Source organism: Porites lutea, chromosome 2 (genome assembly GCF_958299795.1).
Source record: "Porites lutea chromosome 2, jaPorLute2.1, whole genome shotgun sequence".
In the NCBI taxonomy this organism is placed as follows: Eukaryota; Metazoa; Cnidaria; class Anthozoa; order Scleractinia; family Poritidae; genus Porites; species Porites lutea.
Window position 1 is genome coordinate 55,462,523 of NC_133202.1, and position 12,955 is coordinate 55,475,477.

Genomic DNA, 12,955 nt, shown 5'->3' on the forward strand with positions numbered 1-12,955 from the left:
TCAAGAATGATATTATGATTCATGTCACTAGTTTTTCAAAACGTGTAGCGCCTGTTTGTTCGATTTTGTCGGCCGTAGGGAGATTCATTTAAAAGTTTACTAACGCGTCGTTGCAAAACATTCTGCTTCACGAAGCTCCCCTCCACAAGATCTCCTCAGTCACATCAATGTCTCAACGGTTTCTTTCTTACAGTCTTTATTGTTGCTGTTTCATTTCTGCGTATTCCTTTCACAATTATCTGAGCTTGTATGGAGGCTAGCAGAAGAAATAAGCCTTCAATCGGCATAAAAGTGCTTCCAATCTTTTGGTCCTCCAGCCAACGGCAATAAAAGTAACGCCAAAAAATCCAGATTTTGCCCAAATAAAAACTTAACAGGAACAATATATCATTGATCTATAATCCTGAGAAGTTTTAGCGTCGTATTGAACCCGGCCAAGCGCGATGCAAACGGATTTTTCAAGATTCTCTTACTCTCCTCGCATCTTTTGATTTCGCGACATCCTGTCCAAAAATCAAAGTTTGGTGCATGCGCAGTAACGGGATACTGTTCCTTTAAGTCAACCTCCTTTAGATGCGGTGCCAAGTGCTTAAGCACCAGAGTATGAAAAGTGTCTTTTTAGATAATTTCTGCCTTAGAAATTTTTCACGGATTCTCCGCCGACAACAGAAAAATGGGCCGAACAGATGACTTTGATTATGGTCAGAATTTTTCTCGTTTCCTGTCGTCCTTTCTTTCTTCAGTAAAAGTGGATCGCCGAGTCGGCAGACAAATATTTTTTAAAAATAAAAATAAAAATGCAAAGGATGAAAATCATATTAAGTTGTAACTCGGAGTTTCACGCACTAAGTAATCATAAGTCAAAAATAAAAATATATTTGATAAATGGAAATATTGTCGGAAAATGGACATATCTTAGCGAGATAACATTGTTTCAGCTGCCCGTAAATAAAGCAATGGGGTATAAGGGTTCCTTTACATATGTTTTCTTTCCCCAGATACACTTTCTTATTTGTTGTTGGCCGGCAGATCGAACGAACGCTCATATCTGGAGCGTGGGATATCTGTGATCGAAAATGAGCAATAACTTGCTGTAGCCACGCTTTTACTCCAACCGTAATAGTCTGAGAAAATTAAGTATAACCAATAGTCTTATTTCATCTACAGAGCAGTTGCAGCTCTTACAAGACGGAAATATGTCAAAACGTTACTCAAACAGCCAACACCACCTCCTGTGATATGGAGTGCTGCTCAAATGCTGACTACTGCAATTCCTATCAACTTTTTGCCTTGAGGGCCTCTACCACCGCAGCAGCAACCACTAATTGGCAAGCACCCACCAACAAAGCCGTGGGGATCCACACTGATGCTACTTTCACGTGCCTGCTGTTTACAGCCTTCTTATCTGTTATGACAGTTTTTAATTAAGAGGGTTTTGAGCCTTAAGATTGGACCAGGCGTGGGAGCGAGACAATGATGAGATTACTAGGTACTAAATCATCTTTGAAACAATTCCAATCACTGAATAAAAACGATCTCTTTTCCCAATATTGATCACCACCTACGATAAAAAAAGTTGTTGCCCATTGTTGGCCACGTTTGCCACTGTTATTTAAATGAACGTGTTTGCTTTTAAAAATAAACCTCACGATGTATAAACAATTCTTAAGACACTAGGCCCCATGATTCAGTAAATTATCATTTGCAAAACCAGTGAAACGTCTATTGACATACATACCTTTCTCAACCTTTTTTAGAGCGACCACTTTAGAAAGGTGTCGCTCGAGCACTCTCCTTGTTAGTGGTTTTTGATATAGCTTCTAAAACTTATATAGAGGCTGTTCCAAAAGGGGTTCTAAAGCCAAACGCTTGGTTAGTCTTAACTCTTAGAAAATGTTCATTCGCAAAAGAATGATCACGAGGTCTTACTCTAAACAGAAGAGAGTGAGCATCCTGAAGGCATAAGTGAACTGGTTGTAAAGAGTACTCGCTGTCAATGGCTCGCACGTCCCTCGCTGAAAATGCTTGTTGTCTTACTGATGATAGAAAGTTGATTATGAAAAGCTGTCACCACTTAGCTAATCTTCCTTCCTTCTTTCTTAATAGTATAAATATTCGGTCTTTTCCCACCGTTAACTTATACGTTACGGTTAAGATGGTCTATAGGAATTTTACGACCATTTAAAGACGTTGTCAGTGATGTGTACCTTTAATAAAGTTGTGTGTTTTTTGCTAAGAAGGCCGTTCATGTTTATTTAAACTGATAAACCAATCCGATATTAAACGGTGGGATGGAAACGAACAAAGAAACCCCTTTACCAGTCAACACCAAGATAGATCATTCTCTCTTTTCAACACGGAATAATACATAGATTTTGTTAGTTAAGGCTAGAAGCAAAGCTCTCGTTAATATACTCATAAACAAGTAGTGCGAAGCCAACAATCATTTTTACGGAGAAATTGTCGTATGTGCTGGCCAAAAATTTTGCTGCTTATCTTCCTGTTCGCTTTTAATTTTTTCAATGCCGCTCATTTTCACCTTGCTGCCCGCTCCTTACTGGCTGCTGGCAATTCTTATTTTCTCACCGCCGCTATGAAATGTTCATGTTTTTCTTCCAAAGAAATTCGCCTCCTTTTTTTTAATCACTCACTCTAACCCTTTCTCTGTTATCCCCATGAGTGTAGACATCAAAAATAACGTCGAAAAAGACTAGACTTCGTTGTTGTTTTTTTCTCTCTAAAAGTCCGCGTGGCCATACGAACTCCCGCCAAAAATCCTCGAGTTACATTTGGGTTGCCATACCTGTTGATCGAGTTATTTTACATGTATGCCTGTGGTGAGGTCTGAAAGGCGGACGAACGGTCTCGTGACTACCAAAATTTCTCGGATGCATAAGTAAATTAAATTTTCTTACCCATGGTGCTCCGCTAAAATAACAGTAATGCTCAGTTAAAACTGAGCTACTTTCACAATTCAAACCTGCTGAAATTGTCTCAGTTAGGCGGCAAATACCGTCATTTTAGATCTAACAAACTCGCCCGATTTCCAATATAACGTAAACGTCTAATTGAAACATCATATTCACGTTTGACAAAAGCCGTAAAAAGTTATGTTTGTTTGCGTTTGAAAATAGACTCATACTGGACGTTGCCTGAAACAGTAAAAAAATCACTGTAAAATCACAGGCGGCCCAAACTCACGTTGCGAGGGAAGGGTGTAATGTAATTTACATAACATAGGTGACGCGCCGGTGTCGCGTTACAGGCGACCGTTGAAAATATCACAGGCGGCCCAAGCTCATTACATGAACGCGGACGTGACTCTTGCTTGCGAGCGGTGTTGTGTTACAAACGGTTATTTACAAAGGCTTGTATGGGATGTAAACGGTTTTTCTTAAAAGAGAGAAAAATGTTATGTTTGTCAATAAAATCGACTTACCTTATTGCCTTGTTGTATTCTTTGTTGGTTGCCCGCGTCTCAGGCCGTTTTAAAGCGTTTTTGGCGAGTTAGCGCTATTTTGGTGTTCCACTGCTAAAAGAAAGTCTTTCTTTTAGCAGTGGAACACCAAAATAGCGCTAACTCGCCAAAAACGCTTTAAAACGGCCTGAGACGCGGGCAACCAACAAAGAATACAACAAGGCAATAAGGTAAGTCGATTTTATTGACAAACATAACATTTTTCTCTCTTTTAAGAAAAACCGTTTACATCCCATACAAGCCTTTGTAAATAACCGTTTGTAACACAACACCGCTCGCAAGCAAGAGTCACGTCCGCGTTCATGTAATGAGCTTGGGCCGCCTGTGAAAATATAAGAGACTTTGTATGAGAAATATATTACTGAGATCTCTGCACGCTAAATAACGCAAAACCTTACTTTTTCTTAAATGAATTGAATAAAAAAGACTTACCTGCAATGTATTCCACTGCGTTTTGGTGTCTGTTTGTCGTTTTACTGTTTTTTGGCTTTATTGCGTAACCACTGTTACTCCTTTCATAGAACGAACTTCGTTCTATACGTAAGTCTCTTATATTTTCAACGGTCGCCTGTAACGCGACACCGGCGCGTCACCTATGTTATGTAAATTACATTACACCCTTCCCTCGCGACGTGAGTTTGGGCCGCCTGTGCCTAGACGGCCAACGGTCAATCAGTCCTAATGTGAAAACGGGACGGTCTGGCCATCATTAGAAGGTTCCTATCGCACAATCGCTGTGGAATCCTTATACGTACATGCCTTTAAAACTTCTCGAATTGATTACAGTAACTCACTTATTTCATCTGGTCTCCCTCAGCATTTGTTCAAAATGCTGCCGCTCGTGTCCTCGCGTACTCAAAGAAATACGATCATATTTACCTAACAGACTCTTTAGTTAAATATACACCTGAGCAGAACACTCCGCCCCACCAACAAGGGATTGCTAGTACGTCAAGAATAATTTCGAGTCGTATGGAAAGGACACTTTTTCAGTCGATCATTGCCCCCTCACTCTGGAATAATTTACCAGACAAAATAAGAACTAGAGCATGCTTGAGTTCTTACATAAGAATAGAGTTAAGACTTTTTTATTAAGCCGTTCCTTTTAGATTTTTCTTCTGTTTTTTTTAGTAATCTTGTTAAGCGTCATTGGTTAACTAGTAAAAATGGCGCTATATAAATTACCTCTTCTTATTATATATATTGTTCATTCATCAGTGGAAGATTATCCGTCTATTTGAGGGATTTTGAAGACGAATTATCCGTCTGAGGCTGAGAAATTCTTCTCTTTTACTGAAAACGGCTATTGACTACTTATATTTCTGGTGTTATCAACCAACTGCATTTGTCTTCTCAGTTGTGTAATGAATTTTCTATTGGCTGCATGAACTGTCGATGATTAATATAAACCTTTCACTGATGCATATTCATTAAAAATCCATGTTATGATTTTCTCGAGGAAGTAAGTTTAGCTAATCAATCGTCTGTTTGAGGGAATGGTAGCCGAAGGCGCGCAACTCTCTTTGAAAGTTTTGAGATATTACCAATACCCTGTTAATTTACTAAACTTTTTGAAATCTACATAATAAAGTAGAATTATCTTTCCAGTGTGGACATTTCTAATTGCCGGCAAAACATTGCATCATAGTTTTGATGGAATTACTTTTGAGTGTTTTTGTTTTTCCTTTTCGACGCTCTTTTTCCCCACATTCCCCTGAACTCCGCGTGCCCCTTGTGACCATGCTGTCTTTGATTTGACTTGCAGCCAATCCGGAGCCATACACAACAAACAAAACAACAAAAAAGGTGCGCCGGCAAAGCTTGCCGCTTGATACCAAGCTACTAAAGTTCCTGCCCGCATAACTTAACATTCATTGGTGGAGCTGCACTCTTGTAGATCAAACGTTAATCGCAAAACTTCCGTTGATCGTCAAATTCAAGAGCAAAAATGAACGGTTTTTTGTTGATTACTCTCGTCATCGTTGCTGTCCCCTATGGTAAGTACTCCCCTTGAAATGCTGGTATTTAATTGACTCTATAATTTCAGTAAATAACCGCTTTGAAGTTGATAAAGCAAAAATGTTAAAATTTATTAGATGGTTAAACGAGTTTCAAAAGGGAGAATTATTTCAAAATGTTTTCAATCTCCCAGATCCACTCAGTTTTGTTAATGCGTGCTACTTTAAACTAAACAAATTAACCGAGCTATTAAACGGTTGATAGCGGCTTGTCAATATCAACCGTATAACATTCAGAACTGACTTATGAGAAAATAACAAATAATCTACATTAACTCTATGAGCTGAACCGTTCTCGATCTACAGCTGTACGCGGCATTTTTCCGTCGTAAATTATGGTAACCGCTTGGTAAATGGCCTAATTTCAGATTTAACTAGTACCTACTTCTATAGTCCCTGCCCACTTAAGATTTACTCAGTAATTACTGTTTTCATCCAACAGGAAAGGTTTAATTCATTTGTCCTTGACTTAAGGATGTAACTTTTTAGTCTGTGATCAACATCTCTAGAACCAATTGAATGCTATTAGCCGGTTTTAAAACTTGGTCAACCTTCCTTTGAAAAATCAAGCAACTAAGTTATAATTTATCTGCGCTGGGCTTTATATCAACTAATTCACTCAAGTGTTCATCATACTTTTGCCCACAGTCTACAAATCAAGTGCAAAAAATAGTGCGCAAAATTCATTATCAAACTAAATGATTTATTTGCTCGAGAATTTTACAGGAAGCTTTCTAGAACTTTTTCGCTTCGTTAAAAGGTGTGAACTTCCACATGCTAATCCTAGTTCATGTTCAAAATGTTGTTTTCAAATCTTTGTTTAATCACTGCTTTCAATTAAAGAACAATTCTTTTGAAATTTTATTTCCTAATATTGTAAGTTTAAGCAAATTTCCATCTCCTCTTCTAAACTCGACGACTCTCAAGAAATAAGCCAAAAAAAATTCAGTTCAGTCTGATTAATGTTATTTAAGTGAAATTGAAAGTCTAAAAGCCGTTCAATATAACGACGAGAATTTTAAAGAAAAATTTCTTTACAAAAACATAAGCTGAAAAAAAAAGGTGCTTTCAACAAGTATGAACTAGATTTGTTATGAATTCTCGATACACTTCTGACTTAACCGGTGTATACTTAACGCAAGCTTTAAGTAAAAACCAATGGCATTTCTCTTTGATTTTAGCGCAACTCTCTAGAAGCTTCTAAGGCATTTTTAACAGAAAGTATAATGCCAGTAATTCAGGTGATGCTTCTTTTGTAAACGATGCAAATTTGAAGGCACAGAGAACAATTAAGATGACAAAGGTTAACCCTTATAAAAGGCACATTAAGTAGAACACATGACGCTCGATGGTAAAATATCGCTGGAATTCAAAGACTCCATTCGAACATTAAAGGACTTATGATTTTTCCAGGGCGTTGGCGCTCTTTTATAGTCATGCAACCGGCAAGAAAATAATTTTGACAAGAATTAAAAGAATTAAAAACGTATTCATCTCTTAGAGTTTCGCTTAGACTATTTTGTCTCTTTCTAACAAGCTTCATTTAATGGCCAAAAAATAATGGTGAACACTGTTTTACACCGCGCTCCCAAGGGTAAGGAAAAATCTGAACAATTTATCACTGAGAGTCACGTCCGGTTGTTTCGATACAATTTTTCGGAGACCACACCGATATCTTTCAATCGCCTTTAATTATAAGTAATTTTATCCTTGTCCAATCACTATGAAATTTTCACCACTGACTGACTTTGGTTTGAAGTTTGTCAAAATTGTAGTTTTAAGTGAAATCAATAGCACCATGACAACAATAAACGAAAAAAGTTTGAAATCGATAAAACTCCGTGTTCGACCTACTGCTGGAAAGCCGACGCCAGGAACTAAATTCTGAAAGTTCAAATAAAAGGTAAATATATTTCAAACTTTATATTTTCAATAGCCGTGAAGAATTGCCTAAAATAAAAAAGAAATTCATCTTAAGAAGCGTCAAGATGCTGTTTAATATCGTATTTCACTGCTCGGAGATTTTGGTGTATTTTCTTTCATGCTATCCTTAAAACCTAACCTGTTTTCTCCTCCGTGATCCGGCCAAGTGCATCCTCGGAGGCCCAGGGGCAGTTAGTCACCACGAACATTTTATCGACCCGACTAACTGCCCCTGGGTCTCCGAGGATGGGCCAAGTGCAGCTTTATTTTTATTTTGACTTTTAGCACTCTTCTGTAGATCTCTAGAACGGCTCGAAAGAATTCCTTTTGAACCTTGTCACATAATCTCCACGAGTGTATACAATAATGAAGGAAACTTTCATTAAGATTGATTCACCGCAATACCTTGAAATTTCAAGACAAACCTACCCAGGCCAAAAAATTCCGCGGTGCATTACATTCAATGCTTTGACGTTATGCTAATTTTTCCAAATTAAAGCGGACCATACATACCTCCATGATGGGTGTATTTCAGTGTGAATATTATCAATTTTTTACGTTAAAAAAGTGCAATAAAACTCAAATAGAAATCTAGTCATGGCGGTGAGATAACAGGTTAGATCTCAGGAAATACACTAACATTTCCAAGCAGCGAATTATGATATTAATCAAAAAACCTAAAAATGGCCTTTTACCAACTTTTTCACGTGATTTGACATGAAATAAACAGATTAGGTTGTTCTATCCTGAAAAGTGGATTTTTTTCAAAAAGCTTTGTACTTTGCTTGACACATTCGCTCTTGGAGATTTTGCCGAAAAACGCGTTTTGAAGCTAGTCGAGTGGTTTACTGGTCATTGTCCTGCTATAAAGAGCTAAAACTTACCACAAACCGGTTTACAGGTCGTACACTTCACGGCCTTCTGGTCCAGATGCAAAATATCAGCTCGCAAAGTTCGGGCGTGCGCAGAAAGCAAATTCGATCAGTCTTGACTTTTACTTTTCGCTTTCTCTCCTCCTCTCTTTTTTCGGTTTTCTTGCCTCATTTTTTTTTTCTCTTGCTGGGCATTTAGTAGGCTTCATTTTGGTGGGAATAGTTTTTAGGAAAGCTTTTAGGATCTTAGGATTAGGTGAAAGGAAAGGTAGGTGAGCAATGGAACAAGATTTTCATGGAGATTTTCAGGTCAATGTTACATGGTTTTTTGCCTTTTTCTCTGTGTCCTTGACTGAATTGTGCTCATTCTGGTATGGTTTGAAACATCTTTTAATCCTGCACAAGTTAGCGGACAAAGTTGTCCTTGACCGTTAAAAGTGATGACGTCACAAAGGTTAGAAAGGACGTGGATCCACACGGGCGGTTACGGGCGGTTCAGGGGCGAATGGGTTAACCAGCATTCTGACGCTACTTAAGATTAATTAATTTGAATTATTTAGAGCTTTTAATTAAACAATTTATCGCGGCTATTGAAACTATAAAGTTTGAAATATATTTACGTTTCATTTGAATTAAAACATACAGAATTTTTTACTTCTCACGGAGGTTATTTGCTACTGAAATACCACACTTTAAGTTCCCGGTGTCGGATTTTTAAAAGCAGCTTTTACGGGCTTTTACCAATTTCAAAGTTTTTTGTTTATTGTTGTCATAGTGATATTGATTTTACCTAAAAACAACTTCATTTCAGATAGTTAATCATTGGTGAAATTGTATAGCGATTGGACAAGGGTAATATTGTATAATATGTCGACAAAAACTTAACATAAAGTTTGCATGAGAGATGATGAATTGAAAAATATCTAAACAAGGAATATAAGACGAATTTAGCGCAAGATTATCTTTAAGCCTTCTTTAGTTGCTCGTCACCGTTCTAAGAACCAGTACCCTTCATGAGTGAAATCAACAAGTCCAAAAAACATTCGCCTGTTCCAGGCGTTCAGAATAATGAGAGCGCGGGGGGAAAATTTACGACAAAACCGTTAATTCTCCCGGCGGTATAATTTAACTCGCTCCCCACCATCTGACCGCCCCGTTCTACTATCTGAACGCCTGGAACAGGCTAAAACAACATGTTCTCCTAGAAGCTTACATTTCAGGTTCAATACAAAAAAAAACTTAAGCTAAACTTTTCATTGGTTAGCCGTTGTAATAAACCGGCAAGCGGGAGCTTTGGGCTATGAGAGAGTTAGAAAATGGCGAATCGAAGTTCGATCAGTTGGTTTACTTTATGTAAACTAAATAACCTTTGGTCAAAACAGAGAGTTTCTTCTGGCTATGTATTTTTGTGTAAACATTTTAAGCCAACCAAACCATTGTGATATAATTGCAAAATATCTTAGGAGTCACCACATTAGCTGTGGCCACACTACAGACTTTTTACCTAGGTAAACACGACTTGTTGACAGTTTACCTAGGGAAAATTGATTTTTTAAGTGTGACCGATTTTTCCCCAGGTAACTTACCTCGGGAAAATTTTATCGTCTGGGTCTTGGATATGTCTCGAAAACAATAGAGTTTGCCTTGACAGCTACCCCAAAGCAATAGCTAGGGAAAAATAAAATACCGAGGTTGCTAGCTAATAGACGCTCATCGGCGAAGGTCTTGATGACAGAACCGGACATAGATCACGCTGTGAAAGAAATTTTGGGAGCACGAGTCGTCTACGTCTTCGCCTTTCTTCACCTTGCACGTTGAATTAGCGTAAGAAATAACAGCAAGATAAAAGAAAAAAACGTCTCTTTGATCAGCTAGATCCCTGCGCGTTTTGCCACCCTGAATTTACCCTTCAAAAAATTCAACTGGCGTGAAAACTTTGGGAGCCGATATCAGAAGTGTGACCTTACCAGAATTTTTACCTAGGTAAAACAAAACCCGAGATGAATTTACCTAGGCAGATTTTTGATGAATTTGCCCTAGGTAAATCGGTTTTACCATAGTTATTAGAGGAGACTGGTTATGAAAAGCGGCAAACATCAATGATAAAAACAACAGTGCTGCAGTTTATGTTGGAAGCACCCTGAAAGTGCACAATGCTTTGTTTTCTGTTGGCAAATTCACGGAATAAATTAATGCAACGTTTTTATTGGCCAATACAATCAAAATGATAGGAATTCTTTTGAATGTTGTACACTTTCAGGTCCACAAAAACATATATAACAAAGGAGTCTGACGGGTTTCATAACCATTCCACTCAATTAACTATGGTTTTACCTAGGTAAAAATCTGTAGTGTGACCACAGCTAATGCGTGCACACTTTACGACCAATCATTTTTAAAGTATACTGAACATACTAATATGTCGTTTACGAAGTGGAATAATAGTAAAAATATTTTCTTCGTATAGAGAATGATTTTCTTGTTTTATTTTGTTTAGCGTTGGGAATACGGTGCTATGACTGCAAGATTAAAAGTCCTGCTTCCTTGTGTGACAAGACCTTGTCCAACGATACTAACGCCGTAAACTGCTCAGGCATCTTCGACACCTGCGTGTCTACTGCTCTGACAATCAAGTCCAAAGTAGGAAACCTCGAAAAATCAGCTTATATGATGACCTGTGGCCAAAAGGTGAGTATTGCTCCGCTAAACCAACATGACAAACTGACAAACGAGCATCGTGCATTGTGTATTAAAGCATGTTCACTATTAGGGTTAGCTGGTTGATGACAGCGGCGTCCTGAACTGATTAAGGGCCTGTTTACATCAATCAATCAATCAATAAACTTTATTTACCCTCGAATTTACAGTGTAGCACTGAAGTGCTAATATCTTCGAGCCCCACCTCCACATGGAGGTGGGGGACCCCAGGTAAGTGAGGTGACTCGCTTTATTTTAATTTGATCACGTTTTCATGATAGGTGGTGTCACCATATAAGAGGTTACATGAACAGGCGGGTTACCCCACCTAAGCGGGTTACCTTACTTACCTTGGGTCCCCCACATCCATGAAAACAGGCTCTTAACTCGGCGCTGCCTAGCGTTTCGCGCCTCGGTTACGCTTGGTTGTGTTCCCGCACATTGCTCCACTGACGAAGCTCTAGCTACCTTCGTACTCTGATTGGGCTTGATAGCTCAGTACATAGCTTACACTGGCCCAGGAAGATCTAACTCAGAGGTCGGTGGTTCGAATCTCGTCGTGTCTAAATATTTTCTATGATCCTTGGTTTATATCGCTTTCCTTGCTGGCATTTTATTCAGAAAAAATTCAACGTGCTACCGCCTTATAAGCATTTAATTTTATACTGCATTAATTTCCCTTGGCTGACTTACCCCCGGTACTGATGAGAGCTCATTTAGTTCTTGTGGTTCAGTCTTTATTCTGACAAGGATAACCAGCAATTGAATTAACGGGTCCCAATATTCAGTTATTCCTTCTATTCTCTTGCAGAGTATCGGATGTTCCAAAATCGAAACCCATAATTGTGGTCGTGAAGGTTTCAGGAAGTTCATCGACAAAATCCCCGGATTTGAAGTGACCAAGTGTGGCGTGGCATGCTGTGATTCGGCCATGTGCAACAAAGCTGACATAGTCAAACCCAAACCAATCACCAAGAGCCTGGGTGTTAGCACAAGCGCCCGATCCGTCTTTGTTGTCAGCGGAATCATTTTTATTGTGGGATTGATTTTGTGAATCATTAGCAATTTCTGCAAAGTTAAGTCTCTTTTAACTCGGCTTTTACTCGCGACTTAACTCAGTAATAAGTCTGGAATTTTAACAACGTGACACTTTTTTTTTCTTGTTCCGTTGCCTTAATTTTGTGTATTTCTATTTGACTAAATGAAAACGAAGTTGCTCACTAGCAGTGAACAGATGAAAAGACTTGCTGTAGTTGTTTGATCCTATTTTGCCTGGGCATTTAATATAAACAGCACCTCACACGAAGTGACTCTTTTGTCGGTACATCAATAAAATACTTAAAGAAACAAGGTGTGTGGAGTAGGAACGATGCAGGTTCCAGGCCCCAGCTAGGTAAAGAATTCCTTGGAGGGAAAGGGAGCGGGGGTATCCATCCCATAATCCCTTGTGCACCTTATTTTTCTTCGCTACACACGTTCATTGGCGGGAGCAGATAAACATAGAGATAGAACAACATATCAGTCATTACCACAGGCTCATTGCCAATAAAAAGCAATAGTAAGAATGTATGACATTTTTAAACCATATTTAATACTTGGATATTAGACTTGATCCACTCTTTAGTCAGTTTGAAATGATTTTTTAATTTACCAGTCTTGTATTCGACCACAGCCCTTTGGCATTGTTTTGAGCGACTATGATTACCTCTCCTGTTCCTGCAAAATCCGTTTCAATCCTTTTTCACGCTGTTACTTTTTTGTTTCAGAATAATTTGTGTATTACCTGTGGGAAGTAAACCAGGTTAATTTATTTGGCCCATCGCAGCATTTACAGATGGTCAAGTGAGCCAAACATAGCTCATGAAAAGTAAAGTGTAGCCGGCTAATTTACTCCCCGCAAAGGAAATCTCCCGCCAGAATGTTCCCTTCAAAAATGAGCCCCACCCTTGTATTGTGGAACTGGAAGT

General features: G+C 38.6%; 1 protein-coding gene across 1 annotated transcript; it reads left to right on the forward strand.

The window, feature by feature from the left end:
• Positions 1-5,426: 5,426 nt before the first annotated feature.
• On the forward strand, positions 5,427-12,042 carry LOC140926439 (uncharacterized). The gene is made up of 3 exons (XM_073376180.1): positions 5,427-5,475; positions 10,789-10,979; positions 11,800-12,042. Exons 1-3 carry the CDS (start codon positions 5,427-5,429, stop codon positions 12,040-12,042), a joined length of 483 nt encoding a protein of 160 aa, XP_073232281.1.
• Positions 12,043-12,955: the final 913 nt, after the last annotated feature.

Bases quoted from the DNA above. Each gene is read 5' to 3' on its own strand.
- LOC140926439 (XM_073376180.1), top strand. From the start codon at position 5,427: ATGAACGGTTTTTTGTTGATTACTCTCGTCATCGTTGCTGTCCCCTAT. The intron at 5,476-10,788 runs GTAAGTACTCCC...TATTTTGTTTAG, and splicing joins CATCGTTGCTGTCCCCTATG to CGTTGGGAATACGGTGCTAT. The intron at 10,980-11,799 runs GTGAGTATTGCT...ATTCTCTTGCAG, and splicing joins TGATGACCTGTGGCCAAAAG to AGTATCGGATGTTCCAAAAT.